This window comes from Peromyscus maniculatus, chromosome 3, assembly GCF_049852395.1.
Source record: "Peromyscus maniculatus bairdii isolate BWxNUB_F1_BW_parent chromosome 3, HU_Pman_BW_mat_3.1, whole genome shotgun sequence".
NCBI lineage: Eukaryota > Metazoa > Chordata > Mammalia > Rodentia > Cricetidae > Peromyscus > Peromyscus maniculatus.
The window spans coordinates 67,305,608-67,329,101 of record NC_134854.1 but is presented as its reverse complement, the minus strand read 5'-3'; the positions used below and the strand labels follow the sequence as shown (position 1 = coordinate 67,329,101).

General features: G+C 39.4%; 1 protein-coding gene across 10 annotated transcripts in view; it reads left to right on the top strand.

Annotated features, from left to right (window-relative positions):
• Kmt2c (lysine methyltransferase 2C) overlaps nt 1–23,494 on the top strand; it is a 237,116-nt gene that overhangs the window by 33,768 nt on the left and 179,854 nt on the right. For all 10 annotated transcript variants that reach the window (XM_076565985.1, XM_042273251.2, XM_076565989.1 and 7 more), the window contains one exon: nt 22,280–22,368. In XM_076565985.1, the coding sequence (XP_076422100.1) occupies nt 22,280–22,368 (89 nt within the window). The remainder of the gene's footprint in view (nt 1–22,279; nt 22,369–23,494) is intronic.

The window sequence follows — 23,494 nt, the reverse complement described above, 5'->3', positions numbered from 1 at the left end:
TTCAAGCAGAAATTTTGAAAGAAACATTAACAGAAAAAAAGAAAAGTGAAACAACAGTCAAAACTTGTTTAGATATAGCTCAGTGGTAGAGTTCTTAATGTGTACAAGGACCTGCTTCAATCTTTAGTACTTACCCCTCCACCCCAATACCGGTAGATGAGCCAGGTGTCCTGGCAACCTGAGTTAATCTCTGACACCCACCTGGTAGGAGAGAACTGACTTCCACATGTGTGCTGTGACATGTACGTGTGTTGTAGTCACTCCCAATAAATAAATGTATTTTTAAGAAAAAGGTCATTAAGTGGAATAAGCAGCATTTTGGAGAACACTTCAATTTTGGCAGAAATTGTGGCAGAAATGTTTGTGGGCTGCTGTATTTTCCTGTGGTATGTTGTATTGGAAGTCAGATTCATACCCTAGTCTTGCTATTTAGTAGCCATTTGATAAGGAGCTGATCATATAACTTAGTTTTTCTCAGTCTTAAATGGGATCACAGTAGTGCTTACTGGGTTGTTGTGGACAAATAAATGCATGTAAAGATGACTTCCAGAGGTTAGGTGGAATGATCTCTTGTCAGAGTAAAGTATTGTTTCTTTGCTGTTGACAGTGAATATGGGTAATAGAATTACACTCTCAGTGAGTTTTGTATTTCATGTGTAAAATTAAAATGTATGGTGGTTAGTGCACACTTGTTATCCCAGCACTGAAGACACTGAGAGAGAAGGATTATGGGTTCCAGGCCAGTGGTGCTACAGAGAAAGACCCTATAACAAACCAAAACAATAATAGTAACATAAGTGGCCAACATAAGCTCATTTGGTAAGTGCCTGAGGATTTGAGTTCAGATCCCTGGCCCTCATATAAAAACCATGCATGCACATGTGTGAACCCCTATTCTTTCGTAGGATAGAGATGGGGTCTTTTACCCTATCCCTCTCCAGTGCTGGTATTAACAAGTAAGCACCAAAGTGTGTGTTTGTGTTTGCATGTGTGTGTATTCCTGAGGCCAGAAGAACTTCAAATCTCCTGGAACTGGAATTACAGGTAGTTGTGAGCAGCCACCTAATGTGGGTGTCGAGAGCTGAACTCAGGTCCTTAGCCATTCAGTCATCTCTCCAGCCCTATGTCCTCTTTTTAAAATGTAAGTTCTAAGGATGCAGCTCAGGTCCTCATGATTGCAAGGCAAGCACAATTCCTACCTACTGAGCTATCTGCTCAGTCAACATGTCTTTGTCTCCACTTTCCAAGGGCTGTGATTATAAAAGCATGTACCACCATATCCAGTTTTTCAGAGGGTGGAAATAGAACCCAGGGCTTCTTGCATGCCAGACAGCATGCTGCCAATTGGGCTATGGCCTTCAACATAGTTTTTTTTGAGTGGTGGGGTGAGCATTGAACTCAAGACTTTGTGTATGCTAGACAAGCACTACACATTGAGTTATTTAGCCCGTTAGTTTACTTTTACTTGTGTTTATTTTCATGTACATTCCTACCTAGATCCTGTGTCAGGTACTTTCTTGCTTCAAATGTCAGAAACCTTAGTTAAAAAATGGCTTGAACAAGTAGAAATTTACCTCACAAGTATAATCATTAGCATATGAAATTGTCAGGACTTAGATATGTTCCCCCTTCCTCATTTCTTTCATTTTCACCTTATTGATGGTTGCTAGATTAATTTATTTGGCACTATAGTATATGAAAAAATATAATGTAATGTAAGCATGGGAAATAGAGGAGAAAAACAAAAAAAGCTCATGGAACTTACATTTTAATGAAGATGAGGGAAAAGACTGATTAACATAGGTAAACATTTTATTATGTCTGAAATATTAAGTATTATGGGGAAAATAAAGTAGTGGACAGGATGAGAAGGGCTGTATAAGCTGATTGGGGAGGTCTCAGTAAGATGACTTTTGAGTCTTAAAGGCAGTGTGAGAATGCAGAGTCAAAAGCTGTATGTGGGGATTAGCTTTTTGGGAACAGGGAACAGTGAATGAGAAAAGGCTCTTGTGCTTGAGTTCATAGAACTGAACTGAAAAGAGGCATCAGGGCTGATCAGTAATAAAGGGCAAGTAAGCAAAGTAATGGAGTCAGGTCATGTAGGGTCTTGCATTGTGAGACCTGTTGTTTTATAGTTAGGTGAGAAGAGATATGCCTGTGGGAACTTTTGAGCAGAGAAGTGACCTAAAAGGCATATTTCAGGACTGGGCCACCTACAGTGATGCAGAGTTCTTACCTAGTATAGGTGAGACCATGGGTTCAATCCCCAGCACCAAAAGAGCGGGCGGGGGAAGGTTCATACTAGCTGCTTTATTGAGAAGAGAGTGAGAGGATAAAGGGAGAAGCAGACCTACTATTAAGAGAAACATAGCCGCCAGGAGAGAGGGTTTAGAGCAGGAGAGGAGTAGGAGTGAGTGTTGAAGTGATTCTTCATGTTTTCAGGTACAGCTGAAAGGGTTTATGGAGAGATTGATAGAGGGTGTGAGAAAAAGAGGATTTGTATTAACAACCATAGTCAGTAAAGATGATAATTACCCACACACTTCTCTCATTTGGAATATAAACCTTTCCTGAATGAAGCCTTCATAAATTTTTCTCTCAGCTCATTTTGGCCATGACTAGGCATATTTCCATGTGGTAGGTATAGCTGGAGCTGGGAAAGCAATGTTGTATACAGTCAGCTTCCTAATGGGAGGTGGACTCTATAACAAGGAACAAAGTATGAGGGAGGAGGCTGTGTGACTGGGTAACCAATAGTGACATATGTTTTTTGTTGGGTTGGCTATCCTATAGTGACTTGTAAATAGTTTTTGATAAGTACTTAGATTTTATATATATTTTTAAATGTATGTGCATATATATTTTTATTTATATATAATATTAAAAATATTTTTTTGAGACAGGGCTTCCCTGTTCAGCCTAGATTGGCCTAGGACTGTTGATTCTTCTCTACCTCAACTATTTGAGTGCTGATGTTGCAGATAAACACTATTTTTGGTTCATGAGTTGGTTTTTAAGATTTGAAGTAAACAAAACAAAACAAGATTTGAAATAAAAGAAGCTCCTTTGAAAGTTACAAGTATGGACAGGCAACTGCAGAGTCCAATGCATAATTTGAATGTTGACTAATCTAATCTTTTTTTTTTTTTTTTGAGACAGGGTCTCTCTTTGTATCCCTGGCTGTTCTGGAATATACTCTGTATATGATGCTGGCCTCAAACTCAGAGATTCACTTGCCCCTTCCTTCTGAGTGCTGGGATAATGATTGTGTAACCACATTCTGCTTCTAGTCACTTTTTATGAAACTATCACTATGCATCTTATAGGGGCTGTACCCTTTTTACCTGCACTAAAGATGACCAGTTTTCTTTTTAATTTCTTCTGGTTCATTGACCTTTCTTTCCTTCCCCCTTTTTCTTCCTGTATCCGCCAAGGCTGATAACTAGGTTATTTAGTATCAAAGGATTTTTGATTATTGCTTCTATGTTATACTTACTGCTCTTCCTTCAATATAGAGGGGTAGTGGTGGTGGCTTTTTTTTTGTTTTGTTTTGTTTTTTTTTTCTTCTTCTTCTTCGAGACAGGGTTTCTCTTTGTAACTGTCCTGGCTGTCTTGGAACTCTATTTGTAGACCAGGCTGGCCTGAAACTCACAGAGATCCATCTGTGTCTGCCTCCCCAGTGCTGGGATTAAAGGCCTTTGCCACTGCTGCTGGCTTGATGGTGCAATTTTAAGGTTTGGGTATGGGCTTCTCATCAGACTTAACAGGTTTTTGAACCTCAGTTCCACGGCTACTCAGCTGCCATGACCCAGTCCACTTTATTGCATAACTCTAATGATTTGTTCAGGGGAGGATATTCACATAAAGGTCAACCTAACGGAGCATTTTGGGCAAGTTCATGAAGCCTAGAGCATTTAAGGATGATGTATGTGGAACATTGAGTACAATGCCTTTAAAAACATTTAAAGGGAGAATGTAATGAAATGGTCATCATTTTAACCTTTGACCAGGTGTTGATCACTAATAATCACTAGCTAGGCGAATTGTAAATGTAGAAGTAGGACCAAGAGGAAATAACTGAAATTTTGTAAAAGGAATGTTTAAAAGGCCATCTTTGTTTCTTAATCAAATGATGTAGGTCATTAGTAATAATTTGTGTGATAGGTCATCCTTCAGTTGAAGGAATACTCTAAAGCTTTTCCTATTCTGGGCTTTCTTCTACATAGATAGTATTCACTTTGTTATACTTGGTAGATTACTTCCAAATTCTTAGTTGTGAACTTCAAAACATTTTCTTTCTTTCTTTCTTTCTTTCTTTCTTTCTTTCTTTCTTTCTTTCTTTCTTTCTTTCTTTCTTTCTTTCTTTCTTTCTTTCTTTCCTTCCTTCCTTCCTTCCTTCCTTCCTTCCTTCCTTCCTTCCTTCCTTCCTTCCTTCCTTCCTTCCTTCCTTCCTTTTTTTTTTTGGGGTTTTGAAAAGGTTTCTCTGTGTAGCCCTTGCTGTCCTGGAACACTGTAGAGCAGGCTGGCCTTCAACTCAGAGATCCTCCTGCCTCTGTCTCCTGAGTACTGGAATTAAAGGTATGCTCCACCACCGCCCAGCTAAAACCACATTTTTTTTCTAAGAAGGAAATTAACTTAGGTTTATATCATAAAATTTCTTGAGCTGCAACATCCCAAGACCTAAAATATATTCACTTATTTTTGCCATTTTTGTATGGAACTAGCTCCACCCCCAGACCTATTTATTTGTTGCGTGTATGTATGTTTTTATGCTAGTACCAGTGGAAGTCAGAAGGTGTATTATTGTTTGTTTTTAGTCTTTTCTCGATGGCCCACCATCCAGCTCTCAAACAAATCACACACTGAGGCTTATTTTTACTTATGGATGCCTGGCCTTAGCTTGGCTGAGTTTCTAGCCCGCTTTCCTTATCTTAAATTTTTCAGTCTATCTTTTGCCTCCGGGGTTTTCCCACTCTCTAACTTCAGTAAATCTTACTCCATTGGCTGGCTGTGTGGCTGGGTGGCTTGCCCCTGGAGTCCTCCTCCTTCTCTGGCTCCTATCTTAGGTCTCCCCCCAGTTTTCTCCTTCTATATATTCTCTCTGCCTCCCAACCCTGACTAGCCTTTTTTTTCTCCTGCCTTGCTATTGGCCAGTTCTTTATTAGACCATCAGGTGTTTTACACAGGCACAGTAACACAGTTTCACAGAGTTAAACAAATGCAACATAAACAAAAGTAACACACCTTAAAATATTCTACTACAGTGTTGTAACCCCTTGAACTGGAGTTATATACAGTTGTTTAAGCTGCTGGGAACTAACTTGGGTCCTCTAAAAGGCCAGCAGCTGCTCTTAACTATTGAGTCACCTCTCCAGTCCTGTGGAATGTTTTTTATTGGAAAGATTGATTGTAGCTTTGGAGGGAAAGTCAGTTTAATGTGCATTATACATAATATATTCTTTTGTTATCAATTTTCCCCAGAAGAATATTTTTCCAGGTGACAAGAGGATATGATAATTGAGATTTATCCCCCTTTGAATGTTGGTGCTTGAACTCAGGAAGATTGTTTTTATTTTCAACGAAGTTTTGCCATTGACTAGATGAAAGGCACTTTAAAAATTTCATTTTCTTTAGCCTTCTATTGCCTTATTTGTCTTATAAACTTACAGTTTGGGACTTCAGAGATGCCTCAGTGACTACAATGCTTGATGGGCAAGTGTGAGAACCAGAGTTCAGGTCTCCAGAACTCATATGAAAGCCAGACAGATATGGCCGAGAGAGAGAGAGGACGTGGGGTTGTGTTTTGGTTCTGTGTGTGTGTGTGTGTGTGTGTGTGTGTGTGTGTGTGTGTGTGTGTAAGTGTGAGTGAGTGAGTGAGTGAGTGAGTGAGTGAGTGAGTAGTAGTAGTAGAGACATGGAGAATTGAGTAATAGTTATTCCTCTTTGGATATAGACTAGTCTACTGAAGAACTGGTTTAATAAGAAGTTGACGTTCTGGAGGATTCACTGTTAGTATTATGTATGTAGTGTTCTCTGTGTGCTATAGGTCCTCTTTCAAGCATATTGTTTAAGTCCTCTTCTCTTTCCACCCTTTAGTGTTAGTGTGAGACAAGGTTTCACTAGCCTAGCCTATAACTCACTATGTAGCTCAGGCTGGCTTTTGAACTCACAGTAATCTTTCTACCTCATCTTTCTAATAGTGATAATACAAGAGTGAGCCATAATGCTTCACTCAAAATCCCCTACTGTTGAGGAATTCAGTAAGTGATATATATGTAAATGATAATAAATCCAGAACTTTTCTATATCCAAGTTCTTTGTTTTTCCTTTTGTGCTTCCCTTCTTCTTGAGAAGTCTTAAGTTCTCAAGTTGGAGTTGGGTGGATTGGAGGTGGGAAAGATCTGAGAGGAGTTGGGGGAGGGGGACTTTGATCAATGGCTCCCCTTCCAAACTGTTGACCACAGCCACCAAATTTCTCTAAGCCTGAATTTCTTTAATTGAAAATGAGGAGGAATTTATGTGTCTGTTACACTGACTTATCAAGAAAGTCCAGTGCTTTCTGTCTCTCTCTGACACACACGGGCACGTGCATGTGCACGCGTGTCTAATTGGTTTGTAGTTGCTATAGTGACCATTTTTGCCTCAGTATGAGAGTTACTCTTCATATTGGTGTGTGTGCTTCTCAGCTTAGTTCTCACCAGGGAAATAGCTAACAAAGAACTTTTTAGTTTCTTCTAATTCTTTTAATTTCTACCACAATTCATAGTGGTAGTAACAAAATACCACAGAGTAACTACTTAAAACAATAGCCCCCCCCCCTTTTTTTTTCTTCATGGTTTTTGAGGCTGGAAGTCCAAGCCAGGAAAGTTGATTCTTTTTGGGCCTTCCTTTAGGTTTAGTTTACAGATAGCTGTATTTCTTCCTGTGTGCTGACATGGTCTTGCTTTTATGTTGAGTTGTGAAGTCTTTTTGTTGAAAAATTGTGTGTGTGTGTGTGTGTGTGTGTGTGTGTGTGTGTGTGTACACCTACGTGGAATTCAGAGGACAACTTAGTAGAGTTGGTTTTCTCCTTTCATGATGTGGGCCATGGGTATCACATTCTAGTTGTCAGGCTTGGCAACAAGTGCCTTTACCTGCTGAGCCATCTCACCAGCCCCCAGATTATATCTTTTTTTGTTGTTAATTTACAAAGATTAGATTTATTCATTTTATTTGTGTTAAATATTTGCCTGAATGTATGCATGTGCACCATCTTTATGCTCGGTACCCCTGAAGGTCAGAAGAGGTTGGATCCTCTTGAATTGGGTTAATGGATGGTTGTAAATCACCATAAAGGTTTTTTGAGCATGTCTCTACTGTCATAATCACTATTTTTTTTTTCAGAAAAGTTTCCTGTCTATATTTCTGATAACAATTTTCTGTGCTAAATTGCTTTGACAAAATGCTTCAGAAAAGCATCTTAAGAGAGACAGGTTTGGGCTGGGTGGTGGCGGCGGCACACACCTTTAATCCCAACCTTTGGAAGCAGGAGAATCCCAGCGAGTTAGCTAGCCTGGTCTACATAGAAAGTGAGTTCCAGGACAGGTAAGAGAGAGAGGGAGAGAGAGAGAGAGGTTTTATTTTAAGTCACAGCATTAGATAATTCAGTTGCTTGTCCCCACATGCTTGAACAAAACATGGTGGTGGGAGCATGTGGTAGATTAGGTTCTTCACATCAGGGTGGACAGTAAACAGAAGAAGGATGCTTGGGGCTCTGACTTTTGAGTTCTCTCTCTCTCTCTCTCTCTCTCTCTCTCTCTCTCTCTCTCTCTCTCTCTCTCTCTCTCTCTCTCTCTCCCCCTCCCACCCTTTCACCCTCTCTCTCTCTGCCTTGCCTTCCCCTTCCTCCCCCTTCCTCCCTTCCTTTCTTTGAGACAGGGTTTCTCTGTAGCTTTGGATCCTGTTCTGGAACTCACTAGATAGGCCAGGCTGATCTTGAACTCACAGAGATCCACCTGCCTCTGCCTCCTGAGTGCTGAGATTAAAGGCGTGCGCCACCACAGCTTGGCTAAGCTTTCTTTCTTTTTCTCCTTTTATTTCATAGGATCCCCAGTATATGGAACGGTGCTGCCCACATTTTGGGCAGATATTCTGTCAGTTGATCCTGTCTGAAAAAGCCTTTAATCCAAGCACTTAGGAGGCAGAAGCAGGTGAATTTCTGAGTTCGGGGTCAGCTTGGTCTACAGAGTGAGTTCCAGGACAGCCAGGGCTGCACAGAGAAACCCTGTCTTGAAAAAACAAAACAAACCAAACCCACAATTACCCTCATATATATGTATTTGTCCAGAACCTGAAAAATGTGACCTTTTTGGGGGAAATATTGGAAGGAGATTCTTTAATACAATTGGGTTTAGTGAGGTAACCCTAGAATAGGACACTCTCTAAGTCCAGTGATGGTTGTCCTTGTAAGAAGGAGACCTAGACACTGACACACAGGATGTTGACAATTGGATAAAGAAAGCAAAGACTGAAATTAGAAAGCCATAAGATAGGCCTCACCAAGGATTGCTGGTACTACCAGAAACCAGGAGACAAGACACAGAACAGATTTTTCTCTCAATCTACACATGGCCACATCTCTGTCAATGACTTGAGTTATTCCAACTTCCAGAAGTGTGACAGTATTTTTTTAAGATATGCTGTTTGTAACATCTTGTTATGGTAGCTCCAAGAAGCTTGTACAGCTACTTTAGTTTAACAGACAAATTCATCCTGAAAATAATTTAGGGTTAAGTAGCAGATTCACCCATTTAGCTTTTCCTATTAAGTATAATTGAAAACGAGACAAAAATTATGTAGTCTTTATTCCAGAATGTATTTTCCCCATTGGAAGTGTTTCCCAGCTCTCACTGAAAAGATTGTGCAAAAAAATTAATGACAAGAAAAACCTTACTAAAAATGCAGCTTTATCATTTTTTTATCAATAGCATATGAATGAATGTGGTGTATCCTGTCTTTACTAGAATTTTCTTATTTGACAACAGTATGATCATAGCCATCTTTCACCTGGCTCTGGATACCATCTCAACCTCTTATTCGAAAACACTTCATAATTCTTGAACTCTTCTTCATCTCCGGACATCACATGTATTTTATCTCTAGAACCAAACTTCTTAGACAGTTCTGATCCATCATTTATGCCTATACTTTCTCTTCCCTCCCTCCCTCCCTCCCTCCCTCCCTCCCTCCCTCCCTCCCTCCCTCCCTCCCTCCCTCCCTCCCAGTTTTTCAAGACAGGGTTTATCTGTGTGACAGTCCTGGCAGTTCTGGGGCCTGTTTGTAGACCAGGCTGGTCTCAAGCTCATAGAGATCACCTGGGATTAAAGGAGTTCACCACACCCAGCTCTACTTTCTCTCATTTCTAATTCAACACTGCCCCTTCTGTAATCTGTTTATATCAGATTGTCACATTCAGACACTGCAAATTGTGGGGAACTTCACAGGTATCTTCTACGACAAGTATAACTGTGGATGTTACACAAGCCTTCTTTTGGCTTCTGTGGCTGAAAATACCTACACCACTACCTACACTACATATAGCCAGTGACTGTCTTCATGTCAGTAAACATAGCACTTTCATACACAGAGACCCAAAAGTGGATTTTTGATCATCTGGTTTCTCCTTCATATTGCTCTAACTACACAGAAACTGAATGCATTTTTGTTGTCTTACTCTTAACTCATTAATCCTATTTCTGAGAACATTAAAAAAAATGATCCATGGCCTCTTGATCAGCCTTAAACTTGTTTTACTTAAGCATTTATTCCTCTCTTACCTGTCAAATCCAACTCTTTGCAACATCCTCCTGTTTATATCTTTTATACTATACTAATATCTTTTATACTAATATTTTTAAAAATACAAATCTGCTTCCACATTGATCTTATCATTCCTTTCATTTAGTAGTTATGTAGTCCAAAGCCTTAAAATTGTTATACCTAACTTTTTCTAATTTTGCTTTATTTTCGTCTTCAATTTTTCAAAACATCAGAAAAAAATTTCAAGGAGTACAAACAGTGGACATTTAAAAAACATTTTGTTTAAAATGAGCATGGTACCACATGCCTATGATCCTAATACTTTCATTAGGATAGCGTTGTTAGGGGTGGTGACTTAGCTCAGTTGGTAGAAATCTTGTTTTGGGTTGGAGCCCTGCATGAAACTGGGCATATGTAGCTGGCAAAATTGTTCATTGTGTAAAGGTGCTTGATGCCAAGCTTGAAGACGTACATGGTGAAAGAAGACTAACTCAGAGCTTGTTCTTAGATCTCCGCATGCCAACACACAATAAATGACTAAGAATACAAAATCAGGGACTCAAGAAGTGGTTCACCAATTCAGAGCACTTGCTGTTCTTACAGAAGACTTGGTTTAGTTCCTGGCACCCACACGGTGTCTCACCACCATCCATTGGCACATGCAGACGCACATGTATGTGCTTCTAATGTATATGCCTCTAATACCAGCACTTAAGAAACAGACGAGGATTTAAGGACCTGACACACATACCAATTTCTAGACTAGCTTTGGCTATGTGATTGTATCACAGTGAAACAGCAATTTTTTTTTTTAAATTTTTTTTTGTTTTTGTTTTTTTTGAGACAGGATTTCCCTGTGTAGCTTTGGATCCTGTCCTGGAACTCACTCTCACCTCTAACTCACAGAGACCCTCCTGAGTGCTGAGATTAAAGGCATGCACCACCACTATCCCACTGAAACAGCAATTTTTAAAAAAATGCCATTATAATAGATCTTAAGGAAGTTATGGTAAACATAATACAAAATTGCTAGCATTTAAAATAAATTAGGTACCTTGTATTCATACATTCTGTGTCCAGGGATTCACGGCCACAGATTGGAAACAGGCAATTAAAAATTGTATTGCTAACAAACATGAGATTTCCCTGTCATTTCCTCCTAAACAATATACTATAATATCTCTTTGCATAGCATTTGTATTCTATTAAGTGTTGATTCTAATGATGATTTTATGGGCAGGTTCAGGTAGCAGTGGCATATGCTTGTAGTCCCAACTACCTGGAAGGCCAAGGTGCTGGAAATCACTTTTAGCTAGAGTTAAAGATTGGTTTGAGCAACATATCCAGATTCCATGCCAAGAACAAGACATTTGGGAAGGGCTTCTGGGTAGTAGTTGTGGGGATCAAATCCAAGGTCCTAAATATGTTATGGAAGTTGACCTTGAAATGTATTTTATTGCCTCTACAAGTTGCTGGGATTATAGGTATGTGGTAACATGCCTGGTTTTATGTGTAGATCAAATCCAGGAATTCATGAATGCTAGGTAAGCATTCTTCTAACTAAGCCACACCCCTAGCCCTAGAAGCACTTTTTTTTTTTTTTTTTTTGCCCTTGAACTCACAGAGATCCACCAGGCTCTTCCCCACTGAGTGCTGGGATTAAAGGCATGAGCCACTACTGCCCAGCTAGAAGGAAGTACTATTTTGGGGAAAGTGCTACATTAATCATTCTATAATATAATAATATGATTTTTGCATTGACTCTTTATCTTGAAAGGGCTGAAAACATTTGAGACAGCCTACAGATTAGTTTACCAAACATTATAAATTTGAACTCAAATGAGAAATGTTTTAAAATTCAAATACAATATTTTTCTGATATAATCCCAGGTATTTTTCAGGTTCTAATGCAGTTTTACCCCCCCAAAAGAGGGGGTGGAGTGGGGTGATGGGGGTGGTGGGAAGGGGTATGATTACCTTGATTAGGGCATGTCTTAAGGTTTCTATTGCTGTCAAGAGATACCATGACCACAGCAACTTTTATAAAGGAAAACATTTAATTGGGGTGGCTTATAATTTCAGAGGTTTAGTCCATTATCATCATGGTGAGACATGGAGGTGTGCAGGCAGACTGGTGCTGGAGAAGGAACTGAGAATTAATTCTACATCTTGATCCATAGGCAACAGGAAGTGAACTATGTTACTGGGTGTAGCTTGAGCGTAGGAGACCTCAAAGCACAACCTACACTGACACACTTCTTTCTACAAGGCTACACCTACTCCAACAAAGCCACACTTCCTAATAGTGCCACTCCCTTTGGGGGCCATTTTCTTTCAAACCACCACAGGGCATATTCATGTTTTTTAAAGCGTGTATATGATTATTTAAATGTATTTATTGTTGTAGTAGGCCAGAGGAATGGCAAGTGGTTAAGAGTGCTTACTGCTCTTGCTGATGACCCAAATTCAGTTTCTGTCATTCATATGGTAGCTCACAACTAGTTTCAGGGACTCTGATGCCTTTTGGTTTCCTGAGTACCAGGTATGAACATGGTGTGCTTTTACACATGCAGGCAAAACACCCATACACATTAAGATATCCTAAAAGAAAATATGTTTACTTAAATATATTTACTTGAGTGAGACTGAAACAGTGCTGTATGTGTTCATCATAAAGTAACAATTGGTACAAATCACAAGTACAATGATAATCATATCTCTCGTATTTCTTTCCACATATTTTTGGCTTGTAGATAAGACATGTACAATGAAACATAAAGACATAGGAATATTTGCTTTTTTGTTTTTTGAGATAGGATAGCATGTATCCCAAGTTTGTCTTTACCATCTGTGTAGTTAAAGGTGGCCTATATTTTGATTCTCCTGACTCCTGCACCACTATGCTTTGTTTGATGTGATTCTTGGGATAGAACCCAGGGCTTCATGCATGCCAGATTCTCTACAACTGAATGTTTTTAATTTTTTGTTGTTTAGGTCAATATTTTTTTTTTGAGAGTCAGTATTGCTCTAGCTTTGAATGTCCTCAAATTTGTTATTCTATTAACTCAAGCTCTGGAATGATAAGATTATAGACGCATGCCACCATATCTGGCAGGTATAAATTTTTTTTTTTTTGTTAAACAAATGTGAAAGGGGGCTGGAGAGATGGTTTAGACGATGCATTGTTGGGGCTGGAGAGATGGCTCAGAGGATAAGAGCACTGACAGCTCTTCCAGAGGTCCTGAGTTCAATTCCCAGCAACCACGTGGTGGCTCATAACCATCTATAATGAGATCTGGTGCCCTCTTCTGGCCTGCAGGCAAATATGTATACATAATAAATAAAATCTTAAAAAAAAAAAAAAGAAGATGCATTGTCAGCTCTTCCAGGTTCAATTCCTAGCACCCATATGACAGCTCACAACTGTCTGTAATTCTAGTAATACATACAGACATTCACATGGGCAAAACACCATTGCACACAAAATAAAAGTTAAATAAGTTATTTAAAAACATGTGATTGGGGAGTTGGAGAGATGGCTCAGCGGTTAAGAGCACTGGCTGTTCTTCCAGAGGTCCTGAGTTCAATTCCCAGCAACCACATGGTGGCTCACAACCATCTGTAATGAGATCTGTTGCCCTCTTCTGACCTGCAGGCAAACATACAGCCAGAACACTGTATACATAACAAATAAATAAAAAAAAAAAACATTAAAAATTAAAAAAAAAACACAGAAAAAAAAACATGATTGTACTGAACATTTTTCTTATAATATTGTCTCTACCCACCCACCATGTACACCTTGAATTCCTCATTAGCCCAAACTGGTCTTGAACTTGTGACTATCTTCTTTCCTTAGCCTCTGAGATGCTTGGATTTACAGGTATGTGCTTGGCTTTATTGTTTTATTTACCTTATTTCTTGCCTTTTCCTCATTTTAAAAATTTTTGTCTAACCTGTGGTACATAGTGAATTCCATGCCTAGCCATTGCTGTATAATGAGACCCTGTCTAAAAAACACAAAATATTTGTATGTGGGATTCACACATGCAGTTCAGAGAATAACTTTGGGAGTTGGTTCTGGCCTTCCACCTTGTTTTTGAGAAGGGTCTCTCTTGTTTCTGCTGATGAGGTACATATAGCAGCTTCTGTTTCTACCTCCTATTTCCCACTGTAGCAGTCCTGGGTTTATAGATGCTTGGTAGTCTATGAGGACTTTTACATGGGCTCTGAGAATTGTCAGATTGGTTAGGTCTATGTAGTAAGTGCTTTTACTTACTGAGTTATCTTCTTGACCCTCTTATTTTTAGGATAGGGTTTGTTTGTTTAGCCTTTCCTGGCTTGGAATTTGTTAGGTACACCACACTGGTCCATTGCTATAACTCCTATGCCTCCCAAGTGCTGGGATTACAAGCCTATGCCCTGCTAATTCCCGAAGTTGTCATTTTTCCTTTCTATAAAATGTTGATGACACCACAGAGTACTGTTAGTTAGAACTATGCTGGCTAAATCTCTGGTTATCACAGTAGCTTAGTCTTGGCTTGATCTCTGATGTCAGCACCTGATGTCCAAGCATTGATGCTTGCCACAAAGAGAAGAAGTGATGGATTGAATGTTGCAGGGAGATTTGAGGACAAGTACTGGGTGTGGAAAAGAAGCTTCTGTCGGTATTGCTTGCATTTCAATCATATGTAAGGGAAGTTGCAAAATGTCAACCAGCTGCATACCTAAGTGAAAAAGAAGCCAGTCAGACTGCCAGTGTACTTTGTGCAGTGCCTGCTAGAGAGTTCACAAGTCCTTTGACCTTTCAGGGCCTGTTATCTGGACGATGGCAACGAGAAAGTATTCTTTTAGTAAAAATGTGTAAATGTCTTACTTGTTATGAAAATATTTTAAATAGAGACTGTCTCTCCCCCACCCCCCCACCCCCCGCCCCGCCCAGTTGTCAACATCTGAGGCCCAGCAAGTTCTAGCACCAGACTTTGACTTGGGCAGTTTACATAGGACCTGTGCTTTAATGTAGTGAAGGTTCTGAACGCACTAGCACACTTCTACTGAGCTCAGTCTGAAAGAAAGCTTTCTTCTGCTGATAGCTTTCAGCACAGGTTTTCGTGCTAAAATAATTCTCTCATATATGTGGCTTTCCACTTGCGATCCCTCCTCCTCTTTTAAAAATTAGCCACATTCCTTCCTAAGGAAACCCTTTCCTCTTTTTTTTTTTAGAAAATTCTCTGTTTTGTAAAATTGCTATATGTAAGTATGTAGAGAATAATATAATGAGCTCCTATACTATCATCACTTACCTAAAACAGCAACACACACCAGCCTAATTTCATTTGTTATTTTTTGATAAAATATATTTTATGGAAAAAATAGAATTATGTATTTTTATATAGCCTTTTTTATAGGTAATAGAAAGTAAAATGGATTGTCACTCAGTTGAACAACTGTCATTTTTTTTTTTTATCTTGCACCATATTTTTAGTAACTGGTGGTGAGCTGGAAGCATAGAAACTGCTCCATAGTTACAGGTGTATATTTAATATATTTGAAAATTCAAATAATATATTCTGATTATGGTTTCTCCTCACAGATCCTTCCCACTTCCCCATCCATCTAACTCCAGGCTTTCCTTTTCCTTAGAAAACAAACGTAGCCTTATTTCATTTATACTCTTGTCTTCTTGTGTTACTTTGAACCAAGTTTCAGCCATAGTATTATTTCATTTAAAAGTATTTTAGAATGTAATCTTTAAAAAGTAAATATTCTTAAAAATCCTAGTTCCAATTTCATACCTAAAAAAATTAAGCTAAAATTTAAAAAGAATATGTGGGGACTGAAGAGATCTCATTGGTTAAGAGCCCTTGCTGCTTTTGCAGAGGACCCAGGTTCAGTTCCTAGCACTTACATGGTGGCTTACAATCCCCTATAACTCTAGTTTCAGGGGATCCAACACCTTTTTCTGGCCTTGATAGGCACAACACACATGTGGTTCATATATATATATATATATATATATATATATATATATATATATATATATATATATATATATATATATATACACTCAAGCAAATGCTCATACACATAAAATAAAAATAAATCTTTAAAAGCAAAACAAATCAAAATATATGTGTATGTATGTGTGCCCACTTGTGTCTATGTGTACCACATGTGCAGTTTCTACAGAGACCAGAAGAACTAGAGTTACAGGTGGTTCTGAGTCATCAGATGTGATTCTGGGAATCAAACCCAGAACAAGAACAAGTACTCTTAACTATAAGCCATTTCTCTAGCTCTGAAATAAAACTTGGGTTTCTCTGTGTAATAGCCCTGACTGTCCTGGAACTTGCTCTGTAGACCAGGCTGTCTTCGACCTCACGGAGATCCACCTACCTCTGCCTTCCTAGTGCTGGGATTAAAGGCATACGCCACCACTGCCCTGCTGATAGAATACGTATTTCTCCTGTCTCCCTTTCAATTGGCTTGTTTTGAAATGGGGTCTTGCTATGTTGCTTAGGCTTGCTCTGTAACCTGGGTTCAAGTGATCCTACCTCAGTTTTCTGAGTGTATCAGGCCTGGCTGCCTATGTTGATGTTCTCTCTAACTATTCTTATAGAAAAGGCAGTATAAAGGTTTAATTCTTTCTCCTACTTTACTTTCACTTAGTTTTAATATAATCAATGTGTTCATTAGCATTTCCCAGCAGTGATAGATTTTTTTTCTTCTTATTTTTTGTCTCTGTGCAGGAAAATATTGGAAGCACACAAAAATGCTATGATTTCTTTTAAGGTATTACTGGCTAATGGAAGTTCAGCACAGTGTGATAGTGCATGTACACATAGGGAGCTTGTAGCAGAACCACTAAGCTAAGTCAGATTAGAAAAGCATTATGGGTTTGATCTGTACCTGTTTGATTGTTGAGGGGTTACTGGAGAAGATAAAGGTTACTTTGCAGGCACCGGGGGTAGCTTGTGTAAAAGCTGCACCAAGTGAGTGAGTTTGTAATAGAAGGAATACAATTTGCTAAGAGTTTAACAAACCTGGTACCAGTTAAGAGATGAGACTGCAGAGGTCTTTTAAGACAATCTAAAGGGTAGTTTTGATATAGCTGTGAAGTTTGGGGAGAGACATTGCAAGGTTTTTTTTTTTTTTTTTGTTTTTTTGTTTTTTGTTTTTTGTTTTTTTGGTTTTCAAGACAGGGTTTCTCTGCGTAGCTTTGCGCCTTTCCTGGAGCTCACTTGGTAGCCCAGGCTGGCCTTGAACTCACAGAGATCCGCCTGCCTCTGCCTCCTGAGCGCTGGGATTAAAGGCGTGCGCCACCACCACCACCACCACCACCCGGCAAGAAATGCTTTTTCTTGTTATTTTAAGCTTTTTAAAGACAGGACCTCACAATATAACACCTACAGGCCTGAAACTCAAAGATCTGCCTGCCTTTACAAGATTTAATCTAAGTAGACATAAGAAGTAATGTACTGGGCTGGAGAGATGGCTCATGGTTAAGAGAATATACTGCTCTTGCAAGAGGACCTGGGTTCAAATCTCAGCAGTCACATTGGGTGGCTCACAGCTGCCAATCACACCAGGAACATCAGATGCCTCTGGCCTCCACAGGAAACTGCATGCACATTTCACATACTCGTTGTTAGACATGTATCACGTATGTAAACATTTTTTTTTTTTAAAGGGCTGGAGAGTTGGCTCAGAGGATAAGAGCACTGACTGCTCTTCCAGAGGTCCTGAGTTCAATTCCCAGCAACCACATGGGGCCTCACAACCATCTGTAATGAGATCTGGTGCCCTCTCCTGGCCTACAGTCATACATGCTGTATACATAATAAATAAATAAATCTTAAAAAAAAAGAAAGAAAAGGAAAAAGAGATGGCTCTTGCAGGACTGAATTTGGTTGTGTGTGTGTGTGTGTGTGTGTGTGAACTTTATATACAGTCTTCATTTTTCTTTTGATGTTCCCATTCCTGTCTCACGCCTTCCTCATGCCTTCCTCTCCCTTACTATTCTGCCGCCTTCTAGAATCTTAGTTTTTCAAAGATGACTAGACTGCTACTCAACTCCAGGGAGGCTACCTAGAAAACAGGACCCCAAGAAAGACACAGGGATCGCCCAATGACAGAGAAATGGATGAGATCTACATGAACAACCTGGACGTGAGTGGGGTAATGAAGGGCAAGGGTCGAGGGAATGAGAGCTTAGGGGAGCGGGAGATCCCAGCTAGATCAAGAACAGAGAGGGAGAACAAGGAATAAGAGACCATGATAAATGAAGACCACATGAGAATAGGAAGAAGCAAAGTGCTAGAGAGGTCCACAGAAATCCACAAAGATCCTTCATAATAGACTACTGGCAATGGTCGAGATAAAGCCCGAACTGACCTACTCTGGTGATACAATGGCCAAACACCCTAATTGTCATGCTAGAAACCTCATCCAATGATTGAGGGAACCGGATGCAGAGATCCATGGCCAGGACCCAGGTGGAGCTCCCCGAGTCCAGTTGGCGAGAAAGAGGAGGGCTTGTATGAGTGAGAATTGTTGAGACCAAGATTGGAAAAAACACAGGGACAAATAGTGGAAACACATGAACTATGAACCAATAGCTGAGGAGCCCCCAACTGGATCAGGCCCTCTGGATAAGTGAGATTATTAGCTTACTCTGTTTGGGAGGCTTCCAGGCAGTGGGACCGGGACCTGTCCTCAGTGCATGAGCTGGATGTTTGGAACCTGGGGCTTATACAGGAACACTTGGCTCAGCCTGGGAGGAGGAGGGGACTGGACCTGCCTGGACTGAATCTACCAGGTTGAACTCAATCCCCAGGGGAGTCTTTGCTCTGGAGGAGATGGGAATGTGGGGTGGGCAGGGGGCGAGGGGGGGAGAACAAGGGAATCCGTGGCTGATATGTAAAATTAAATTAAATTACAAAACAAGAAAACAAACAAAAAAAAGAATCTTAGTGTTTTGTTTTCTAATGTTGGGCAACTGGCAAGGCTAGAACTGAGGTTGCTTTAAAAGTGATTGATGGGGCTGGAGAGATGGCTTAGCAGTTAAGAGCACTTGTTACTCTTGAAGAGGATCTGGGTTCGATTTCTAGTGCCCACATGGTAGTTCACAACCACCTGTAACCTGTGACCACCAGTTCCATTGTATCTTATGTCCTCTAGACTTTTTGAGCACCAGGCATACATGAGATGCACAAGCATACACCCAGGCAAACATTCACGTTACATTTGAAACAAAGCCATTGATTGTTAAAGAGGCTCTGCTGCTGTCTTAGGATCACTTTTTCTTGTTGATCATAGTAACAGGAATAAAGATGGTACATAGAAGTGTAGGTAACTACTGTACTGTAGTAGTAGATATGATAATACATGTAGTAATAGACTTCCCTACATTTCAGTTTTAAGCATTCACTTTCTGTTATTCATTCTCTCTCTCTCTCTCTCTCTCTCTCTCTCTCTCTCTCTCTCTCTCTCTCTCTCTCTCTCTCTCACACACACACACACACACACACACACACACACACACACACACACACACACTCACACAAGCTTATAACATCTTTCCATCTGAGTCTGTGCTTTTATCCAGTAGTGACACACTAACCCCCATAGCATGTGTTAGAGACTCCCCTCTACTCTAGACCTCCAGGTCTCTTATCTTTCACATCAGTTGTTTCTAGGGTTTCTGGTCTAGTAACCAACTAATGGCAGAGTGAGATTCCCCAGTATAACTGATGACAGTATTTGATTCTTAGGAGGTAGTTTGGTATTTTCGTATGCCCATAGTGTTAGGTCCATTCCTCTCTAGATGAATATAGCCAGTATACTGTATACATAATATATATTAACAGAGAATATATTAGATTGGTCTAATACAACATTGGCAGTCTACACATTATAGAGGCAATAACATCTTTCCAGTCTAGACAGTTGAAGTCTAGAAGTCCTTAACCATAGTTGAAAGTTTGGAAGCTCTCTTTTAGAGTGTCTGGTATTTATTTAGTCCTTGTTGAAAGGCCTGAGAAGCTGGAGCCTGATGCCAGCAGGTAGCAGAAGTGATAGATGCAACAACTCAGAAAAGGAAGGGGTATTTAGCCCCATGGACTATTCTCAGTAAGCCCATTGGAAGGTGCCACGAACATTCAGTCTTGCTTGCTCCTCATTGTCCCCACATATCAGTCCTCTCTAGAAACACCTCCATAGACACATAAATTTTACTTCTTGATACTCCCTGCTGTGTGTGTGTCTGTCTGTGTGTATGTGTGTGCCCCTGCATGTGTGATTGACTGCATGCCTGTCATGGCACACATGCGGAGGTCAGAGGACAATTTGTGAGAGCTGGTTTTCTTCACCATATGGATCCTGGGGATCAAGCTCAGGTTGTTGTTGGTCTTTGTGCAAAACACCTTTACCCACTGAGCCATCTTGCAGGTTCAAGGAAAATATTTAGTACCATTATGTTATGGTTTCACTTGGTATTTTTAATTTATACACACACACACACACACACACACACAGTGTGTAGAAAATAGTTGCTTCTCTTTTCACATAGGGAGTGTAGTCATAAAAAGATTTATATGTTAGTAACTATACTTGTGTATGATTTTAGTAGCTGCTGAGTATCATTACTTAAATGATTCATCTGAATAATCTTTTTTGGTAGACTGGGAAATCTCTGCTGGTACCCTATCATTTTAAAAATTACATTTCAGTTAATTTGTGTGTATGTAGGAAGGGCACATGTGCTGTGATACTCAGATGGGAGTCCAGAGGATAGTTTGCTGGAGTTGATTCCCTTTTCCACCATGTGTGTCATACAAATCAAACTTAAGATGTCATGCTTGGTGGCAAGTACCTTTACCAGCCGAGCCGCCTTGCAAGTCCTTCATCTCTATTTTTTGAGAGTTAAACATTGTGTTACTTTCCTATTGCTCTGATGAAACACCATGACTAAGAAAATTTACAGAAGAAAGAATTTATTTGGGATTATGGTTATAGAGCAGTTATTCTCAACTGTGTGTCATGACCCTTTTGGGCGTCACATGTCAGATATCCTTCATATCAGATGTTTTTGTTACGATTAATAACAGTAGCAAAATTACAGTTACGAAGTCTTTTGCAGTTAATAAACATGATGTTGCCCATTGAGCAGCTCTTTCAGATTTCACTTTAGTTAATTTTTCTGTTGGTGATGAACCCAGAGCCTTGTACATGTTAGATAAGTTCTCTACCACTAAGCTGTATAGCCAATCCTCATCTTCTATTCTATCTAGAATAGAATATTATACCGATAATTGAGATTGGATCACATTTGTAACCCTGGCTAGCTTGGAGCTTGTTATGTAGACCAGGCTGATGCAACTGAGGGCTGGGTTAAAGGTTTGAACTACCAGGCCTGCCCACCTACATAAGGTGTTTGTTGTTGTTGTTTGTTTTGTTTTTCCTTTTAAATTTACTGAATCTTTTATTACAGTTTTTCCCCCACAAGACAGGGTTTCTCTGTGTAGCTTTGCACCATGGGCTGGAGAGATGGCTCAGCCATTAAAGGCTAGGCTCACAACCAAAAAATAGTTGTTGTTGTTTTTTAAATTTCTATGTTTCTTTTTTTTTTTTTTTTTTTAAGATTTATTTATTTACTTATTTATTATGTGTACAGTGTTCTGCCTGCATGTGTCCCTGCAGGCCAGATGAGGGCACCCGATCTCATTACAAGTGGTTGTGAGCCAGCATGTGGTTGCTGGGAATCGAACTCAGGACCTCTGGAAGAGCAGTTGGTGCTCTTAACCACTGAGACATCCCTCCAGCCCAATTTCTATGTTTCTAAGTGTGCATGTATGAATGAGTCATCGACCACTAATGGAGGTCACACGGCAGCTTGTAGGGGTTTGTTTACTCCTTTCACCATGTGGGTCCCAACTCAGGGTATCAGGGTTGGAAGTAAGCAAGAACCTTTCCTCACTGAATCATCTTCTGTCCCAATTACTTGAGCTTTTCAGTAAATTTAAATTTCACTAAATGTAGAATAAAACCTTTTTTAAGTTTGAACTTGGTAAAGGAATTTAAAAGCCACCAGTGGATACAGAAAAAGTCTTGGAAAGATCAGTTCAAAGAGAGAGAAATCCTGAATCAGTACTTCTAAACATAAGATATTTATTCACTTTACGGAAGAAAATATTTTATACTTATTACTTGATGCACTGTTATGCTGGGGAAAGCTTAAATTTTATGTTATACTTTCCAAATGTGCTTTATATCTAAGTGTTCAAATCGAAGCCTTAAAATTCAATATTTATCTGGGTGTGGTGGTGCATGCTACACATCTCAGTGGTTGGGAGGATGTGGCAGGCCAGCTTGGGTTACATCTGAGAATGTCTCAAAAGACAACCAAGCAAAAATTTTGTATTTAACTTTACTTGTTTTTTTTTTTTTTTTTTTTTTAAATTATTATTATTTTTTGCTGTAGGCCTCGAAGTAGAGGAAAATCTACAGTGGAAGATGAGGACAGCATGGATGGGCTGGAGACGACGGAAACAGAAAACATTGTGGAAACAGGTATTGGATCTTAATGAGAGTCTTGACAGAAATACATAATAATTTGTACTTATTTAGATACTGTCCATACCGTTTGTATAGAAATGTCCTGTGTTAGAATTTGTCTGTACACAAAACTCTTCCATCTGTTTTGATGTCTACTGATAGAGTGAAAAAGAGGTCTCTTTCTCAGTTTTTCCCTTGAATCCTTATTTAGTTTGAATCATTTTGTATATATGAATTTCTCTTATGAAAGCAAAGTTGCAAGTTTCTGAAAGAAACTCACTTTATGCCTTTAGTATGATAGGTCATAGCATATTTCTGACTTGTGAACCATCAAGTATTTGTTCAAAGCTTATTTTGTTGGTATGAATATGGAGGAAAAATGTTTGCATGGTTGCATAAAGTCCTGGGTTAAACCATTAGTTTCTGTTGTGCTCAGCCTTTACATATCTTAAACATACTGATGTGTACCTTAAATATACCTGCAAGAGCGGACAAGTAAGATATCAAAAATAATTTCAAAAACTCTTAAGTCAGTCATTTGATAAATTGTGGGATTCATGGTGTGAGTAGAAAATGTCTACATGGGATAGTCTCTTCTGTTAGTGTTTTCTACACTTAGATGGCATCTCGATGGCTACTTATCAAGATGAGTATTATCTTGATGTTTATAGAATCTCACAAAGTTTCTTAGAAAAAAATTAAAAGATTGCTTCATTTTTTCTAAAAATAGTATTTCTTTATGTGTTTGAACTTTGCCTGCATGTATATATGTGCACCATGTGCATGTGGGGTACCCAAAGAGGTCAGAAGAGGATGTTGGAGTCCCTGGAACTGGAATTACAGGCAGTTGTGAGCCACAGTATGTTTGCTTGGTGGAGCAGCCAGTACTCATAACCCCCAAGCTGTCTTTCCAGCTCCACTTTATCTTTTTTTTTTTAAAGTTATCCCGTGTGTGTATTTGTGGGTGTGGGGGTCAGAGGACAACCTGTGAAAGTTCTCTTCTTCCACTATATGAATTGTGGGATTCAGATTTGGGGCATGAGGCTTGGCAGCAAGCTCCTTTACTCAGTTAGCCATCTCTCATAAGCGCTTGCTTTACTTTTAAGATATTTTCTAGAAAATACTTTATGATTATTTTCAT